Below are 19,015 nucleotides of genomic sequence, written 5' to 3' on the forward strand. Positions count from 1 at the left end.
GCTAATCTGCCGTGACCCGAGTCCGTCAGTTGGGGCCCTCTTTGATATATTTTGTGACAGTTGGATATCTTTACAAATACGCTGTTAAATATTAAGAATATTACAATTAATATAACTTTTATCAATATCGGTATTTTACAATACACCCGATGCTAATGCAGTCCGTCTTTTGAGCATGTCAAGATTCAACAATGTTGAATTGTCATTATTCCCGAGTTGTTCTTTGAAGTTTTTTAAATTGCTAACGATCAGTGATCCGAAAGCCATTTTCTTAACACCACTGGAGTTCAAGCTGTGGGTTGTGTAGTGTTAAACTGCTGTGATGCTTCACGTACAGAACATACTGGAGAGCGATTTGCTCCCACCTGCCACAGGGCTGCCTGAAGGCACTGACATGTCCCACGCTGTTAGAAATGCAGTCTTCCTGCAGGAGAAGTGTCACAGCTCCTGAACATTTTTGCCGCCCAAACGCCATCTGTCACGCATACAAACTATTTTACTCTTCCAATTAAAATAACCTCAGTTGTGCTGCGCGGGCCAACAACATTTTGCTTTTCAATTCATCACTGTTGGACACATTTAATAGACTGGAATCTGAATAAGTCGCCTCAACAACCAGTTCTTGAGGCTAGACTTCATCTGCTCGCTTTGTAAAAAACCTTTTGCGTATTGTTTGCTTCTGGGGATGTTTCTTCTAAATTTTAAGCAATTATTTTAAATGAAAAGTGCAGCCCACCTGTTTCAGAGACCACACTTGCAGCTGCTTTGAGATATTTGAAAAATTTTGCCTTTATGTTTTAACAGAGTCTCTAATCTGCCGACTATGTATCCACACGTTTCCAAACTGTCCATCAATTCTTCCCCCCCACAAAGCAAAATTCATGGAACTGTTCCCCCATATGTATTTTATGAAAACTTGATCAATGCTTGCACCATTTGTGGCTCTCTAAGGATTCTCAGGTCAGGGAACGCAGAAATATACAGTGGTGCTTTTTGCAAAGCATTGCAACGTAAGTCTGGCTTCACGTAAGTCAGTCTCTAAAGCACTAACTCATGAAATCTATTAATTGCATGTACTGTAACTGACATTGAATGAGTCATTTGCAGCAAGTGATGGCTCTGATAACACAATTGTCATATTTGTGCATAAGCACTTTTTTTGCTACCGTTCTGATTCGATATCTGTATTGGTGACTTTGGTTTGTCTAGGTCGAAGTGCACTGTGTTGAAAACGGGGTGATTTCATGTACTGTACTTCTGTGCACCAATCTGAGTTCAGCAGCATTTTAAAATGTAAATCTAATGGTACTTGGTGGGTTGTTTGATTTTCTTTTATGTTGGCAGACCACCGTCTGTTAAATGTGATCAAATAACTCCCACACCAAAATCTTTTTTTAATGGTGTTTTGAGTTTGCTCATTTGATAATGAGTATTCTGCAGCTTTTTAAATTATTTGAAAAAGTCAAAGAACTCTTAGTGTTAAAATCCCTGTTTGTGTGTGGGTGACTTTGTGGGCAAAGATCTGGCATACAGAAAAAACGTAACGCTTCTCAGTTGTGTTTTCAGTTAATGGATGTAACCATGGTGACAGTGTTTGTTTTGGCAAAATATTACCAGTTTAATTTTTGTCCTACAATTAAATTCAGACCTCACAGTGATTTGCCCCGTGAGCTGTGCATCACAGCGTCTGGTCCCTTTCTCCCATGTTTCAGCATCAGCATTTCCCCTGCGCTGACTTCAACAAGCCAGTCCTGTGTCTTTCACAGTGTCCTGCCTGCTGTAATCTGGTCATCAGTGAAGCTGGCCCGTGAATGGATAGCTGACCGGCTTTGACCGATGCGTCCGTCAGCATAGTTTGTCTAATCTGTGCATAAACCCTGCGGTCTTGAGTCATAGTGTGTGGTCTCCCCCTTCTTTTGATGTGCTACATTGCTGTCTGGACACTTGCTGTAGGTCTGTTTAAATAGCAGCTTTACTCTGCTGATGTACCCTGTACCCCCTAAAGCTTTTTATAGTGACTATTTGTTAAGGCAAAAAACTTTGAGCTCGCCTCATCTTAGCATTCACCCGCAGTTGATGCGGTATCAAGTGCCTCTGCATTACTTTAACGGCAGGAAGACAAGGTTTTGTCAGTGTATGCATGTGCATACCTCAGGGGGTGTCACAGAGGCCTGTTGTTCAGAGGTTAAGCAGATATTTAAAAACTTGCTCAGCAACAAGAGGATTACAGCCTCTGTAGAATGCAAGGTCTCTAACAGGACAGGATGAAACAAGAGGGGTGAGGGTGGAAAAGAGGAAGAATGATAACTTTGTTCTGATGCAGGGCAATTCTGCTGGTGCCAAAGCTATATTTTTCAGCGTGTCTGGTTTTATAATGTCACTGAGGCAACAGTTTTGGTTTCGGAGGCTATTGCTTTGAGAATCTTTCATAGAACTGTAAAATTATTCAGAGTAATGTGTGTGTGCAACATAATTATAGTGAGCGTGAACATAATATCTTGTCGGAGATGTACAGTATCTCCTCCGGTGAGTGTCAGTGGCCAGGTGATCATATTCATTCTCGGTGACGCGATTCATCATCTGACATTGATTAGCAGCATGTACAGTGTGAGAGATGATGGATGACCGCCAGGTTCAGGCCACGGCATCCATATTTATATTATGCACAATTTACAAATGACCTTCCTCGTCTGTGGTGAACTGCACCTCCCCAGGTCTGATAAGTACGGCGGCGTTCACACCAGAAATAGTGCTCTGTTGAAAAACCACAAGGGGCTGCTTCGCTGCAGGTATTGGTGAGAAAATGAAATGCGATCCAGGATCCAGGTTTAGTTCAAGGAGTTCACCCATGAGTGAAGGATTATCACTTCACAGTGGTCCAACCCACTATGTGGCAGAACTTTGCAACTCTGGAAAGTTACTGCAGTGGCAGTCATTAGACCTCTGGTCACAACTTTCCCACGATTAACAGTAGAATTAACACTCGTAATGTTTCAAAATAAAGTCCTTGCAGGGATTTACACTTCTTGCACATATTTTGTGTTTTGCTGAATAACGTGTCATGGTGTCACTGAAATGACTGAGGGAGCCACGTTTATGATTTTGTCTAAATTCAGCCAAACACATTATCTTTGTCTTCTTGTATCTTTCTGACTATGTGTAATTTCATTATTTAAAAACATTGAGGCATTGTGCTTGGAGGAGGTGGATGCTTTCATTGAAAATGGGCTCCTACTTACGTATGTAAATGTGGTGAATCAAAAGACTATGAACAGTTTCTCGACCATCTACCAAAGGTCTCTTTTTACACACACACACACACACACACACACACACACACACACACACACACACACACACACACTTCATCATCACTTTGTCTGTCTGATCACAGTCCAGATTACAAAGTCATTCAGTTTAGCATAATTTATGTTCACCAGTTATATTTTTGAAACCATACAATGTGTGACATAAATATTAATTTATCATCAAAATAGTTTCAGTTAATAGTTCATTTTCTTTTAATAAACTAATTGATAAGTTGACTAATGGTAGCGGTTTACCTGGAGTTTCCTTTGCTGCAGTAGCTGGAATAATCAAACTGTTTTTAATTTCCTCACACCAGACTTCACTCTCTCAATTTCAGAGTTTCATTTACATCAATGCAAAAATGGGAAATACTATACATCCTTTCAGTTTGTATGGAAATAAGTCTCTTTCAAGGACATGGTTCTCCTTTGTGTCATTAACAATACAGAAACATGGAAATTATATCCCCCTCTCAGTTGCCCTCTCTGGGCGTGGAACAGAAGGATGGCTGAATGGCTGGCAGGCGACTGACTCACTGTTCATAAAACATCCATCGTAGCTCTGCCCTACCTGATGTCACCCTTTTTTTGGTCTTATTCATATATTCAGTTTTCGTTCCGTCTGTAAGAGAGACTCCTGGTCTCACCTCGGAGGAGCAGAATCGACGCCCTTGACTCAAATGAGTCATTCAGTGTCTGTACAGATGACTCCGTGTGAATGAGCGTTCCAACACAGATGATTGAGTTTGAACTCTAACTTTCAAAAATAAAAGTGCCATTGTAAAAGTATGAATTACTTATTTATGAAGTACAAATCTACTTTAATTTTTTAAGTTGTAGTCGATCATTTGGTCTGATAATCGCACCAGGAGAGTTTTATGCCCATTCAAACTGTAGAAGCTCTGAGTCCTCTGATGTTGCTTATGAAGACAAATCAACATTGCCTTTACTTCTGGAACCAGAGATGCCTGAAATAACTTCTCCACCATGTAGCTGTATTATCTTCTACATCATTTTCTGTACCAATTGAAATATCTGGCCATGTTAATCAATCAATAGAAGATCAGTATCATTGTGATTTAAAGTTTGATGTTAATAGAATTGCAGTTCTAATTAGACTTCTCCTCTCAACATTTTGTCTTTTAGCATAATGTCCGCTGGATGCCCCACAGTCTAATTTTGCAGAGCAGCTTCCATGTTTAATGATGCATTACAGTTGTAATTAACTTTGTGCTTATGTTCCTGTATATGTAAGGAACTAGTTTCCCTTTTTTTTGCAGCAGAAGAAGGAACGTTTCCATCCATTTGGGGCTGTATTTTAATTTACACTCTTTAGGACATACAGAAAAAAAAGAATGAGACGACATGCTGCGTACAGTATCTGTTTTTCCCCATCAACCGTTATCCAATGTGTTTGTTGGAAAACAACTCTGAAAGATATAAAAACACAACGCAGTATTATAGTATGTTAGAACATTTCTGATTCGAGTAAAATATGAAAGTGAAAAACAAAAATGAAAAAATACATTCCGTTTCATACCTGTGACCAAATCCGTCCGTCTCCTCACAGCATGTGAACCTCTGTGACCAGCGTGTGGGAGTTCTAGTTTTCACATTTTGCTTTCAGACTAACAAAAGGAACAAACCTGAACGGAAGCGGTCAAGAACAATGATAGTGCGGAGTGAAGCCAGGCAGGCACAGAAATTGCTTTTACCGCTCAGCTGTTGACGCGGGTACAGCCTCGGTGCTGATACCATTTCAGCCGATGCTGGTCTGTACAATTGGTTAAGAAACCGAAATCAATTTCTATGAGCTGAGGGAGAATTGCTTCAGCACCCACACAATGTTACATCAGACACCCACAACAAACACCTTCATTACAGAGCTGTGAATCCCACCCTCCTTTAGTCCTCACAAGTCGGCCTCACACTTCTTTATTCCATTTAAACATTTGAGTGAGTATACAACAGTTTCTGAGCAATCACATTTTTTTCTTCCTCTCACATTACCCATTACTTATTTGCCTTTATAGTCCATTTCTCCGGGGCGAATGATCTGCATTTTGCTTTTTCTGTGTGAATTTGCCAAGTAGATCCCAAACCACTTAGGCAGAGCTTGCCAGATATTTAGAGGAGTTAAGCTGCTGTTCCAAACTAAATCCTCTTTACCACACTTGCAGTGATTGTTAATGGTGACAATATAATTAAATGGTCAGTTCATCCAAACCACACAAAAAAATTCAAATAAAGTTTGGCCTTGTCTTGCTGTCATTTTGAGATACGACTTGCCTTGAGGTATCACAAGCTTCTCGTTTCCCAAAACCATCGAGTAACAATTATTTCTATTTGTGCTGCTCCAAAAACTGGCGGGGGAATGAAATGATAATACAAAAGTAAATAAATAAACACTTAAAGGTCCCATATTTCTGGTATTTTATTGGAATTCTTTATATCCATAAGAAGGTGAGAAACACGCAGTGGGTGTTAAGGCGTGTGCATTAATGGTCTACAGGTGGCGGTGTGATGATGTCGTAAATGGGGAAATTGTGGAGGAAATATTATATACTTTGCCAGGGACAAAGCGGTGAAGCAGCTCATCCCTTTTTTTTAATTCGGAGCTCTGACTCCAGGCTGCGGATTTCATCCCTTAACCCCAAGTAAGCATCAGTTCAGATGAAAACTTGGAGAAACCAAATCCTGTAAGCTTGGATGCTAGGTGTGGTTTGGTTCTGCTGCTTCGTTTTGCCAGAACAAAATAACAGAAGAGCCCCGACGGCCAACTGAATACGGACTGTGTCTTTGTCTTTGTGGATTGAGCGCTTTAGAATTTAACAGTATTTATATAGCATCTCTACACTAGCTTTATAATCAAAGACATGAAGATCTCACTATCAAATACGGCCGCTTTTTATAAGAAGTGTGTGTTTCCAGATTCAGTGTCCATGTTACTCAGAAAAGTTCACAGAGCTTGTGTATTTTTGACTAGAAAAAAAAAATCCAATATTGATTAATTTGGCCTCTGTGTGTGTTTGATGTCACCTTACATTCCCAGCCATTTTCAATGAGACTAGAGACTATCCCAGCTCACACCCGGAGACAGGATGCTGCACCCTGGGTAGGGCCCACGTCTGTCACTGTGCCAGTGTAAGATTTAGTGAATAATGATATCTTGCTGTTTAAGGATGAAAATGATTGCAGCACTTTGCAGCCCATTGAACCTGCCTATAACGCACTCATCTGTTCATGCTGGTTGCCTCGGATGAAGAGCCTTTTGCTAACAGAAATGTCTTCTCTTTTTTCTCCCCCATGTCCTGCTCCCCTTATCGAACACCGAACACACAGGTAAGAAAAAAAAAAAACTTTTCTTCACCATGTAGCACTTTTCCATCTTCTGCTGTATCATGGTTCGTAGTTCCATCGTGCCACAGTGCTCTACACTGCATGAAAAGTATCATCTGCAAAAACTCAAAATGCTGCTTGGTTGCCTCTAGGGGGCAGCATGAACTAAAAAGTGAAATGACCACTCAGGCATTGGAAGGCTCAGCGCGACCTTCCCCATGTTAAAACACGGCCAACAGGGTTTTGTGCATTACAGTCGCACCCTTTGCATTTAAATTGTCTTGCTTGGACACTTGGATATTAAACTCAGTGTTGTGGGCATTTTCATGGCACAGGTTGTTGCTGCGGTTGTCTCGTGGCTCACAGTGGTCTTGTTTTAGTTGTGTCCAATCACCTCTCTTGTGCCCACATATTGTACATCTTCCACCATTTTCCATTTCTGTCTTTATGCTTAGGAGACATGAGACTTGATATGCCGTTCACACGTCCCTCAGACACACATCTGCCGTCTTTCAAGCAGCAACTCTCCCCTTTTATTTTCCACATGCAGACACTCCTGGCTTTAATACATGTTCAGGTTGTTATGACGACAATGAGTGCAGCACTCAGTACTACATTAAGAGTCTGAGGGAGCTCAGACGATGTTTGACGATGAATGTTTGTAATTTTACAGAAAACAAATCCTTGGGAAGTCCCAAGAAGGTTTGTGCTGAAGGATTCTATAGCTATTTGTTAAAGTTTTAACTTTATATTTTAAACAAAAGAATCCAGAAAAATAAAATACCAGTCTTCTATTCAAATTTCAACTAATATATTGGTGCCTATTTAAAATGAATATTTAAATTGTCAATGATTCCAAAAATATTGTCATCAAACCCTTATGACGAATAAATGTAACTGAGGCTTGATATTTTTGCTTATAGTTTAACCATAAACCTAAATTATTGTAAATAACTATAGATAAAAAGAAAACACAAATACAACCAAATATATAGAACTTGAATTAAGAAAACAAATGTTCACATCTTCTGCATTGTTTGTCTGTAAAATAAAAGTTTTCATATCGGCCAAAATAAACGCCCTTACTGAAATCTGTGAATGGCTCATATGGGCCGATATTATTGGCCGACAGATATATAGATCCATCCAAATACCAGATCACCTTGTAATGGCAGTTCTATAATATTCTTTGATTAATGCAGTGTTGCTGTATTGGTTACGTCTGTGGCATAGCTGGTATCAGCATGTGAAATGACTCAGCGATCAGCCCTCGGGTGTGCTAGACTTTGATGAGTCACCAGATGTATAGTGGCTGTCAGTATCACGAGCTGGCGCGGCGTGAGGTGGCACAGGGATAATTGTGGACCCGTGAAGCGTCGGTTCACCCTGTCTCTCTCATGCCGGCGTTGGGTCAAAGACTGCATCTCTGTTGTTTCACTGCCTCTGACTCACTGCAGGCTGTCTGCATCAGAGGGGCTGTCGGTCGGTAAGTTACAGACCTGCTCTATTGCACAAGCCAAGTCTTTTTTACGCAGTGTTGGTCCACAGAGCTCTTATCTGTGGAAACCGAGGACCTTGTTTTATAGTTTATATAGTGGTTATATCAACTTTAACGAGCATTAAGCTCCCACACTCGTTTTCTCAGACCAAAACGATTCCTTTGCGTGAAGGGTTTCGCCACAGTTGAGTCTTGTCTTTTATAAACAAATGTGCTCATTTGAAAATATAATTTGTGTATGTATAAGACAGGTAAACTGTGGCTGAGTTGTCAGGGACAATTAAACTCTCCAGATTTCATACATCTTATTTATGGCTGTTTATTTGTGCTTATTTATGAAGAAACTCCCAAGAATCTGCCATATGTTATTTATTACGTTTAAGCGAAGATGAAACCTGCTAGAGAAGAATCAGGATGAAGATCCCGTTCTAAAAATACAATTAATGTCACAAGCATTATAACTTGTTTGTGGATAATTGGGGGACATCAAATCTTGTCCACTCCTTTTTGAAAACTCATAGTTTGAAATCGGAGAGCCTTGAGCTGTAAAGGTATTCTCTTACATGATATAATGGTCTCCCAAATTTAAGTGAGCAGTATCACTACCTAGCTTATCATTTGACACAACCATTGCTGGTAACTCCATTGAAAGCATACAGACAACGCCACATTTACAGAAAACCTTTTCTGCTGCTCCATCAATGTGTTCACATTTTTTAGTCTGCCCACCAGCTCGGAAACCATAAAAACACGTTTCCCAGCAGCACATCTGTATCCATGTTGAGGTCACATCAGGCTACGTAGAAATCATAAACCAGAGATGTGCCTGCTGATCTGTCATCTGTCTCAATGTCCACTGGTGTCCGCTGGAAGCCAAGTGCCGCTCCTTTTCCATCTTAACAGCATTTATCTCCATATGTATTCTCTTTCCTCGTGACGGCTCTGACCTCACGTAGAATAAAAGCATTGTCCGTGTAGACAAGAGTGTGAATCTCATTTCAGCTTCTCATATTGATTCTTCTACTCCGCCAACTGCCCGAGTGCATATGTCAAAGTATACACACTTTATCTCAGTGTGAAGGGAAATTATTTTGCTGCCGAGAGATAATAATCGTGGAGTACCATTTGGAATGAGGTGTGTGTAAAAGCTGTACTTTAAACCCTCCAGTGTTCTCCAGAGTGTTATCACCATCTCCCGAGTGCTCAGACATTAGGCAGAGGGAGCCATTAAGTGCCAGACCAGAAATAGTGTGTTACCAGTAATTTATTTTTCTCTTGGTGAAGAGTTTGCATTCCAAGACGACGTTCCAACGTTGTGATCTGCGTTTGGTTTCCTGGCACAGGTTCGTTGCGTATAAGCATGCTCAGGGGTTTAGACGTGGTTTTATCAGGAAATGTGTCGAAGCTATTAAAGACCATTAGCTCCTGAGTTTTGGCATCTCCTTTGCTGCTTATCTTTGTCTTATAAAAATTGTAGATTAAATGTCTTTAGGTTTTTAAGTGTTGCAAAAAAGTAATTTAATTGCCATTTTTTTGGCATTTAGAACATTTGACAGACATTTTTGGCTTTTGTCTGAAAATGTGTTTAAAAAGAAACAGGTAGTAAATCAAGAAAACGGTTGAAAATAGTAACGATTAGTTGCAGCATCAGTTATGAGTTTTGAGTAAAAACTCTTGGGCACAAGCCAGTCATGACCAAGACACGTGTTTTTGTCGTTTGAGAGTAAACGTCACGTTTGCCATCCCTGGATTTTCAAATTAACAGCAACAAATAAATACCAAGGTCACAAGCTGTGAACCTGCTGAATTGTCTCCCAGTCCCTCAACAGTTTAGCTCTGTTTGTTTTGCATGGCCAGGAATTGAATATTTACCCTGATGCTGTTCCCTGCCGAATGTGGGTTTTCATTAGCAATTCATGGCCTCCTTAAGGCAGAATAACAAAGCAATCAATATGCTCTCCTCTGATGTGGATGGGGGTGGGGGGGCAAGTTGTAGCGATTAATTTATTAAAATAAAATGGGAAATCAATGAAAGGCTCCCCACATACACGCGCTAAGATGTACACATACGATAACACAGAGCAGCTGGCTCTTCTGAGCTCAGTTTTTTCTGTTTCAAATCTCTGCTGCAGTGTGTCATTAGTGTGTTAAATTACTGTGATGGATGACAATGAAAGGGATTCCATGGCGACATTAGATTTTCCAGCTACGTCTCCTTACTCGGCAGCAACATCCCAGAGCCTTTCATTCAAACAGAGCCCTGATGTAATTAGCACGGCCTCATTACGCCGCGTCTTACCCCTCCCACTTGTTTACCATTAGTCTAATGGAAAAACACAACCCCACCATGCCGGGGACAGACTTTAAGTTGAGTCAAATGAAAGTGTGGTACTTGATTCATTCATCTCCAATGGAATATACCTGAACAAAATTAAAAGTATTATTCCAATAACTTTTTACTATGAGGCACATTGTTTGGCTCCAAGGGTGTCTTTACTTTCACCTCTGAGAAACAAAAGTTTAAGAAAAGAAACATGTCCGTTACCTTTATTGGATCAGTCAAGGCTCATGACATTAAAGGTCAACTCCTCATCTCTGCCTGATGCTAGCGGCTGGAAACTGAAATTCACTGATACCATCAGAACGCCCCCCAGGAATGGGAATGTGTGAAGTAAAAGAAGAAATTATCTTTGATACCTGCTTTTTCAATATTGATCCTTTTTTTTTTAAACTTTCCTTTTAGAGTCAGACAATCTTATAAAGTAAATGGACTGAATTTATAGAGAGCTTTTCTATTCTTTGCACTACAATTCACATTCACCCAGTGCTTGTTCTATACAGAGCACATCTCCATCTCACAGATGGTACATCGTCTGGGGCAATTTAAGGTTCAGTGTCTTGCCCAAGGACACTTTGGAGGAGCCGGGGATCCGACTGCCAACCTTCTGTTTAGCGGACGTCCTGCTCTAACTCCAGAGCCACAGCCGCCCAGCGAGCGTGATGCTAAATCTGTGGAGTTCTCTTTTAAACTTTGGGTATTTGAGTTCCAATAAATATGTTGAACACGCTTCCTCCCGCATCAAACATTCACAGCCAATTTTTGGAAATGTTTTAAATGTCACATAGGGGCGACTACCCCGGCAACCGAAGCTAATATTCTTGTTCTCCCTCCCTCCATGACTTTTTTTGGTTGGACCTCTGCGTCATCTATCTTTAAATCTATAAAAGGTTATCAGCCCTAAAAACCCAGAATTTTGCCATCTTGATGGTTTACAACGGAGTATGTTTGGTAATTAGTTACATGGAATAATGGTGACTAATGGTGTGAAATAATGGACGTTGAAAATCCACCAAGTTTCCACCCGGGACTGCTTGCTAATTAAAACGACCAAATATTGTCTCCCACACCATCTGCAGTCTAGAGTCAACACTTGTGTTGAAGTCCTGGTTTCAGAAACGTAGTTCTGAGCTTTAAAAACTGCCCAAACATAAATACTGACATGTAGCACACCTGACAGTGCATGACACACTGTAAGAGCAAAAAGCTGGAATGCTGCAAGTCCGCAATATCACTTGCTAAAACTCTTGATGTTGCATTTGAAATGATGCTTACGGCTCACGTGCCCACATGTGCGCTTCATGCTTCATGAAGACTCTTCTCAGGGCCCCCCTGCCTTACGCCTCTGTACAACATCAGCATGCTACAGTGGAGAAGAGAAAGTGCTGATTCGGTCCGACTGGTCTCTTTAATTTGTGATGAGCCTGGGAGAGTGAGACCCCGCAGGGCCGCCAGAGAGCGTTGTGGCCAGGTTGTGCTGCTGCTCCATCCCCCTAGCCAGCTGTAGATGCACCTGCCAAGTCAGCACCAGCCAGTTCACTTTCTTTTTCTTACCACTGCTCACAGGAAGAGTAGAGTTTTCAAACCTTGAATTGACCTTTTTTATGACCCTAGAGAGATATTAAAATGTCATTTCCTCTGCTCTGTGTCCTACTGGTTAAAATTGACCAATGTCATGACTCTTACTTTGCTGAGTAGTTACATTTTAGTTTTTATTCCGTATTTATGGTATTCTTTATCAAACATTTCCGCTGTCCTCAGACTTTGTTTACTATGGGTTAATGCATTCTTTGCTGTGCGGTCTCTTCAGTTAATGTGACTTCTCTTAAACCTTTTGCCAGTGTACAAATTCATGCTTTAATACTTGAGAATGTTTTATTACCTCTCAAGCTGTCAGGCCTTTATAGCATTTAGATCATTTATGGACACTTAAACTTAGGAAACTATTTTTTAAGGTAAGCACACAAGACATTCAATTACACAGTCTGTGTTTTTATACTATAGCATGATAAACGTGGTTACCTCAGATATTTATTTTACAAAACCCTCATGTTTAAAAAGAGGAGAATTAGAATAGAAGTAAGCGTGTTGAGATATGTTCATGTAAACATAATTTCGTGAATATGGCCAAAAATCTATAACTGGGATTTAGTGTGCATGTGAAAGTACCTGATGAGATGTGGATTCACATATACGCACCACTTGCTCGTGGCAATTGTCTGCCAAACCTATTTTCAATATATAATTTTTTTAATCTATACAAATGGGGGAAAAAACTGTCTATTTCCCTGAGGCAGCTCCTGCATTTTTCAAAAAGCTATTTAAAGCCTTAATACATTACAAATACATTTACAAGACATAATAAAAGCAGGAAGAAAACAATAGAAAACTATTGTTGCTCTTCATGAAAAGTGATAAGACTTGCAAGCAGTGTATTCTGGAGCTTTAATCTATGATGGACTTATCTCACCTGACCTGAAAAAGCACATCACGTGACCATTTACATACACTGGGCATGTAAACAGGAAGCAGATTATCTACTCTGGAGTCAGTTGCTTAGTGACTAAAAATACTAATAAATAGTTTCCTTCCCATGTAGCTTGTCCGTGACACTTCAAACTCCTCTTAAAAAGAAAAGACACTTTTCTGCTTAAACAAATTATAAACCAGTTAAGGAGACTATTGGCTCTTTGTAGCTTCTGTCAAAGTAATTGATATGCTTAATGCCATGACGTGTTATTTGCTTGGTTCAGCACTTCCTCCAATGAAAAACAAGTGTTTCATTAAGACGACCTGTGCTTCAGAGTATTTTTGGAGGTAAAGTACAATCTGTATGTTGAGGCATGCTAGCAAAGCCTGTAATCCTGAAAGTTGAATCTCTGTCAGCTTTTCCTCTCAGCCCCAATGAGGAGAATGTATTTCCTTGTAATCCTTCTCTGGTACGTCTGTTTTATCAGCCATTGAATTTTTCACATGTCACCATTTGATGCATTCTTCCTCCTCATCCTCATATCCTTTTTGTTTTAATTCTTTTTGTGAGCACAATTCTGAAGCAACACAGAGGATCTGGCAATTTTTGGAAACCAGCCCTTTGCTTGGTAACAATGAATTTGTTTATAAGCGTCTCTCCCTTGCATAATAATTAAGCAACGTCGCCACAGAGCGCATCGGAGACAGATGGCATGGGCTGGAAAAGAGAAATCCTCGAGCCTGGGCCGTTACCTTTAAAAGAGGATGGTTTTCCAGCCTGTTGTTGCCTGATGTTCATGGCATTGTTAGTCAAGAGAGGTGAATGACAAATTGTAATAATACACACGGGGAGAACTTGCTGGTACATACCCAGCCCTGATTTGTGTGGTTTTGTGTCACATTTTTGAGATAAAATTGACCCTTTTCCCTGTGAAATTTAAGGCGTCATTAGCAGCCTCTGCAGAATTCATTACTGAATGGAGAGCCCTGCATCCATTGCCAGAATTGGTCGACTCTAATAGCAAACAAGAGCCTTATCCCTGGATGAGGCCAGAGGCAGCACACTGCAGCCTGGAGGCCAGCGAGTACGAATCCTGTTGCCAGGCAACAGTTTACAGATAGAGGGAGGAGGGTTGTTGCGGGGGTCCTCCACTGCTGCCCACGCCCCTGCCTGTCCTTCGTCATTATCGCGTCAGGATTAGATCTGCAACTTGCCTGGCCTTGAATTATTGATTTGATTTTCCCAAAGCATTATCATTTTTACTGTGCCGGTTCCACCTGAGATGTCTGACTTCCGCTGTCACTGACTGCATTTCTGCCTTTTTCTAGAGACGAAGGAGGACAAAAATACAACCAACACTTCCAGTGGTACTAATGTGAAATTAATTGGTCATGATTTTAGCCATAAATAAATTCGGCAGTTTCTTTTTCTCTGTAAGGAGGCTTAAGGATAGATGATGTCTGATATCGTCTTTCCCAATTACAACATGTATTGACTTTCAAAAAGAAAGAAAATCCCGGCAGAGTGTTCAGTCTCATCACTTCAACAGTATAAGATTTTTTTTTCTGCAGCCGTGTGTGTTGGGTTGTTGTCGATTTGGGGTGCCCGTCTGTGATGGAGCCTTATTTGTTTCCTGAATGTCTAATCTGCCAAGTTCGTGCCTTTGGCTACCCACTGAGAAGGGGTTCCTTGTTCAGGGTCTGCCTGGCAATCCCAGTGACTGCTGCTGTCCCCGGCCTCTTGTGCACATTAACATACAGCTGTCCCACAGGATGTAGTGAGACAGACACCCATGAGCTTCAGAGGGAAGCTGGGCACTCCCTCTCTCCTCACAGATTCAACTCACGGGCAGCAGCCGCAGCAGATGGGCTGTGTAGATTAAACCGCTCGGCACATGGCGGCTATTGTGAGCTGCCTATTGTGAAATTTAAAGGTAATCTATAGGGTCAAGGCAGGATTGGTGTGGTGAGAACCGCCTCCCATTTACATGAACTGAGTTGGTGAAGGTTTTTGCTAATGATCGCCTTTCGGCTTGTCAGTGATATTGATCCATAGGCCACATGCTAAGAGGGAAGCAGGAGTCAGAGTGCACGCTACCAGCAGAGACATTGGGTGAACGGTTTTGCGTTAACTGCAGAATAAAAAATGTTCACATTTGTCAAATAATAAGTCTTGTGATATTTCTTTTAAAAAAAGCAAAACCAACATGTATCCTATCTATGACTATGCCTGATAAGGCAGCACTGATAAAAAGTTAAATGTCATATATGCACTACTCTTTACTCTTCCCAGATACATTGAGAAATACATTGAGTGACAAACTAACACTTTGCTGGTTTTGGTCTTTCAATTCTTTTATCCATGAAATATGTATTAGCCTTGGAAGGATTCCCCTGCAGTCAGTGATGCTGATTTAAATTATCATGCTGCGGTAAAAACAAAATACTTATGACTCGCAACATTCTGCATCTCAGCTACTTTGGTGGTTAGCCTGAACTATGCCTTTTGGTTAAAAACACAAAGATGGGGGGTTTCTACAAAAACCCCTGAGAAATGTCCATAATGACGTACAGAGTGAAACAGAAGTTTTAATGTTGCATGTGACTTAAACATCATGAAAAATGACAGAAGAAAAAGAAAGTGACTGAAATCTTGGACACCGTTTGACTTGAACACTGCCGGACCCAGTCAGCGCAGTCCAAATATTATAGCATTTTATCGATCTTGAATTTCATCAAATATTCATTTCAGCTACTATGAATAAGTAAAATAAGTTTTGTCAGCAGCCACTCAACTGTCTGTTCCAATGTAGAGTTCCAGTGCTCGGTAGGTGGAGAGGAGGTTTCAACAACCTACTTTGATAGCCGTGTTCGGTTCACTCTACTTTCCTCTCCCCAAGCGATATTAACTCCCAAGTTGTGTTCCACCGTTTTTGAAATACAGGCCAAAATCCTCTGAAGAAGATGCTGTGGTTTCTACGCAGGAACATTAAGGCCTTCCATGCTGTTGCGGTGCGAAAGTATGATGAGAGAGTGTGTGTGTGTGTGTGTGTGTGTGTGTGTGTGTGTGTGCGCTGAGGGACATCTATTTTTGGCGAGGTTGTTCCAACCTTCTCTCCATTTTCCACTCTTGTGCTCATTTCATTGACTGGCCTGTTGGCTGCGTGTCGTCTTTGTAGAGAAAGTTGGGGAAAGTGAGGGAAACGGAGATGACAGCGGGACATGTCAACTGGCTCTGTATAAAAAAAGGAAGTGACACACAGTCACCCATCTCTAGCAGTTAAAGGTTATGTGGTAGGCGGCGTTCTAATATTTCTAAATGTGTAAAGGTCTCGTCCCTCTGGTCATTGGGTCTCGTTTATATATGTTTGGCCTAAAACATATTTCAAGTAATATGACAGACGGCTGTTTCTCAGTCATTCTCATGATGTATGGAGGCCTTTAACAGTCCCAACACGGTTAGGACAACAAAGTTTAAAGGCTCATATCTTAAAACTTTCAAGCGTTCTTGCTTATTGGTTAGCCCCAAGAGAACGTGCACCATTTAAATAGGAAGCCGATGTTTACTTTCCTGTTGCCACCTGCGGCTCCAAAACCCGCAGTAGCTCTACAGATGCTGTCGGTTAGCTCGCCCTCGGGTCTAGATGTCGTTTCAAGGTAGACGGCTCATCAAGATAACTGACAAGTTTTAGAGAATGAAGCAGGGGCATTTGACAGCTTGAAATAACAATACACTTCCGGCCACAAGGTGAAAATTTGAACGTCGCAGCGTGTTATCGCTTGCCCTGCGTGTTAAATGGATGGATGTTCTGAAGTTGATGCAACACCCTTGACCTTAAACTGAAAACGCTGACAGGATTGACAAGGACTGTTATGTCAGGCAATCTGCGGTCCACTTTGAACAACTTAACAAGGTCCATTTATTCCTCTCAGAGCCGGGACACAAATTAGTTCAGCAGCAGTGGCAGTTTGTAATCAAAACTTAACGCTTCAATACTTGACTTTGTAATTTTTATGTCTGTTTGAAGACAAAGGACTGCGCTTTTTCAAAGGTCTGTTTAGAGAAACTTGCAGCTGACAGAATGTTTTACCGGACTTAAGACAAAATAACCCGTTTGAATAGAGAATGTCAACAAAGTCCTTATAGACAAGTCTCTCTAGTCAGCTGCAGTGTTGGAAAACGCCCCCAGAAAACTGCTTTTAAGGTTTGGTGAGTTTGCCCCAAAATAAGGTTTAAAATACTCCCCCTCCAATTGTTATACTTCTCCTAAACATTTGGTTTGTTTTCCTCTATTGTCTCTGACGTCAAACAATATGGGTCTAATAATGTTTTAAACAAAAAAAAAAAAAACTACATTCAGAAGGTGAAAATATGTTCCTAAATCACTCTGCCTCTCCGGTTCACGCATACAATGTACGTGGGTTTTAAAACCGACAAAATAGTTCAACGGAATGTTTAATTCATGCAGTGAATTAGTCACTATAGGTGGAAGGTAAAAAGTCACTCAGTCACTTTCTGCTGTATCAATATCAACCTGTCCCCGGGGCTTGAACTGAAGTGTCTGAATCGAGATGTATGACAATGCATTGTGTTTTCCTCTCGCAGGCCTCTTGGGGAATTGTCGTATACATTATGCATAGCATAAAACATTACACATGAGCAAACAAATCAACAAACACACACACACACACACACACACACAAACTCCAGTTCCTAGATGTGCTTTTCTAAATGACCCAATACACTATTCTCCTCGTATCTGTTCTCCGCAAGATAGGAAGTAGCAGAGTGGTGTTGTCTGTGTAGTTTGTGTGTAGGAGGTCTCTGGGAGCATGTGTCAGAAGCTGTATGAGTTGGAGGCAGGGAGGAGGAGAAGACTGCAGCAAAAGCTGAATCGAATCAGTGAGACATAACCACCGTTTCCCCGTGTATAATCCACCACCAGCAACTTTGAAAAAAGGCTCACTAAAAGCGCTGCTGAACATTGGCCTGCTGATCAATTCATTCTAAAGAGAACAATGACAGTTTATCTTTAAACACATATTCAACCTAGTTATTGTAGCAGATGCTTGAACAGTACGAGGTAAAAGTTATTTTTTGCTGTTTTCTTAGAGGAGTTTTGATGAAGTATGCTATACTTGTCCTTCATCTCTCGCAAAATACATTTTTCCAGCCATTCAGGATTTACTTTTGTCAGCAGCTGGCTTCTTCCTCTGTCTTCCGTCTGTCTCCACGTTGCCCAGCATGGGACGTAACTCCTCAGGGGCCCGCGCTGCCTTCCCTCACAGCCAGACACATCTCCACCTCAGAATTCAATGGACATATGGCAACCACCTATAACATCACCAGCCTTACCAATTATTCCTGCACACCTAAATAGTACTTACACCAATTCTGTGCTCTAATTTTCTTGGTGGGTTTTATTGTGTTTTTGCGATAAATGTCCTTTTCTTGTTACTCTTCATCTCCTTGAGTTGATTCCACGTATGTTATCCGTTGTCCTCGTGTGTGGCTCTTATACGGTTGAACTTACTTTCTTTGTTTATTTTGAGTCAACTGATAATTTCCACCATATAAAACACAAATTACTGCTGGACAGTATGGCAACATGCAAATTTACTCCACCTCTCAATAAATACAGGTAGTATGTTGCATCTGTCGAAAGCTGCAGCAGCAGAATCGTGTGTGTGTGTGTGTGTGTGTGTGTGTGTGTGTGTGTGTGTGTGTGTGTGTGTGTGTGTGTGTGTGTGTGTGTGTGTGTGTGTGTGTGTGTGTGTGTGTGTGTGTGTGTGTGTGTGTGTGTGTGTGTGTGTGTGTGTGTGTGTGTGAGAGAGAGAGACTGACAAACATGCTTACGAGCCATCCAAGGTTCACTGCTCCTCTGCCCTTCCTGAAATGAAACATTTATGGCCCTTGACCCTTGTCCGTCCCTGTAGCCGTATAAATTTTGGGAGATGCATCTCTCTCTCTCTCTCTTTCTCTCTCTCTCTGCATCACAATCATCCCTCTAACTATTCTCACAACAGAAATACGTTTTGCCGATGCAGTGCTGTAGCACGACC

At 41.1% G+C, this 19,015-nt stretch overlaps 1 protein-coding gene across 3 annotated transcripts in view; it reads left to right on the forward strand.

The window, feature by feature from the left end:
- The window catches only part of fbxw7 (F-box and WD repeat domain containing 7), a 97,603-nt gene that overhangs the window by 44,160 nt on the left and 34,428 nt on the right, over positions 1-19,015 (forward strand). The window contains exon 6 of one of the 3 annotated variants that reach the window (XM_035636997.2): positions 6,361-6,423. The exons of the other annotated variants lie outside the window; for them this stretch is intronic. Coding sequence (XP_035492890.1) covers positions 6,361-6,423 — 63 coding nt within the window. The remainder of the gene's footprint in view (positions 1-6,360; positions 6,424-19,015) is intronic. 3 annotated transcript variants of the gene reach the window in all.

This window comes from Scophthalmus maximus, chromosome 8 (genome assembly GCF_022379125.1).
Source record: "Scophthalmus maximus strain ysfricsl-2021 chromosome 8, ASM2237912v1, whole genome shotgun sequence".
Lineage (NCBI taxonomy): Eukaryota > Metazoa > Chordata > Actinopteri > Pleuronectiformes > Scophthalmidae > Scophthalmus > Scophthalmus maximus.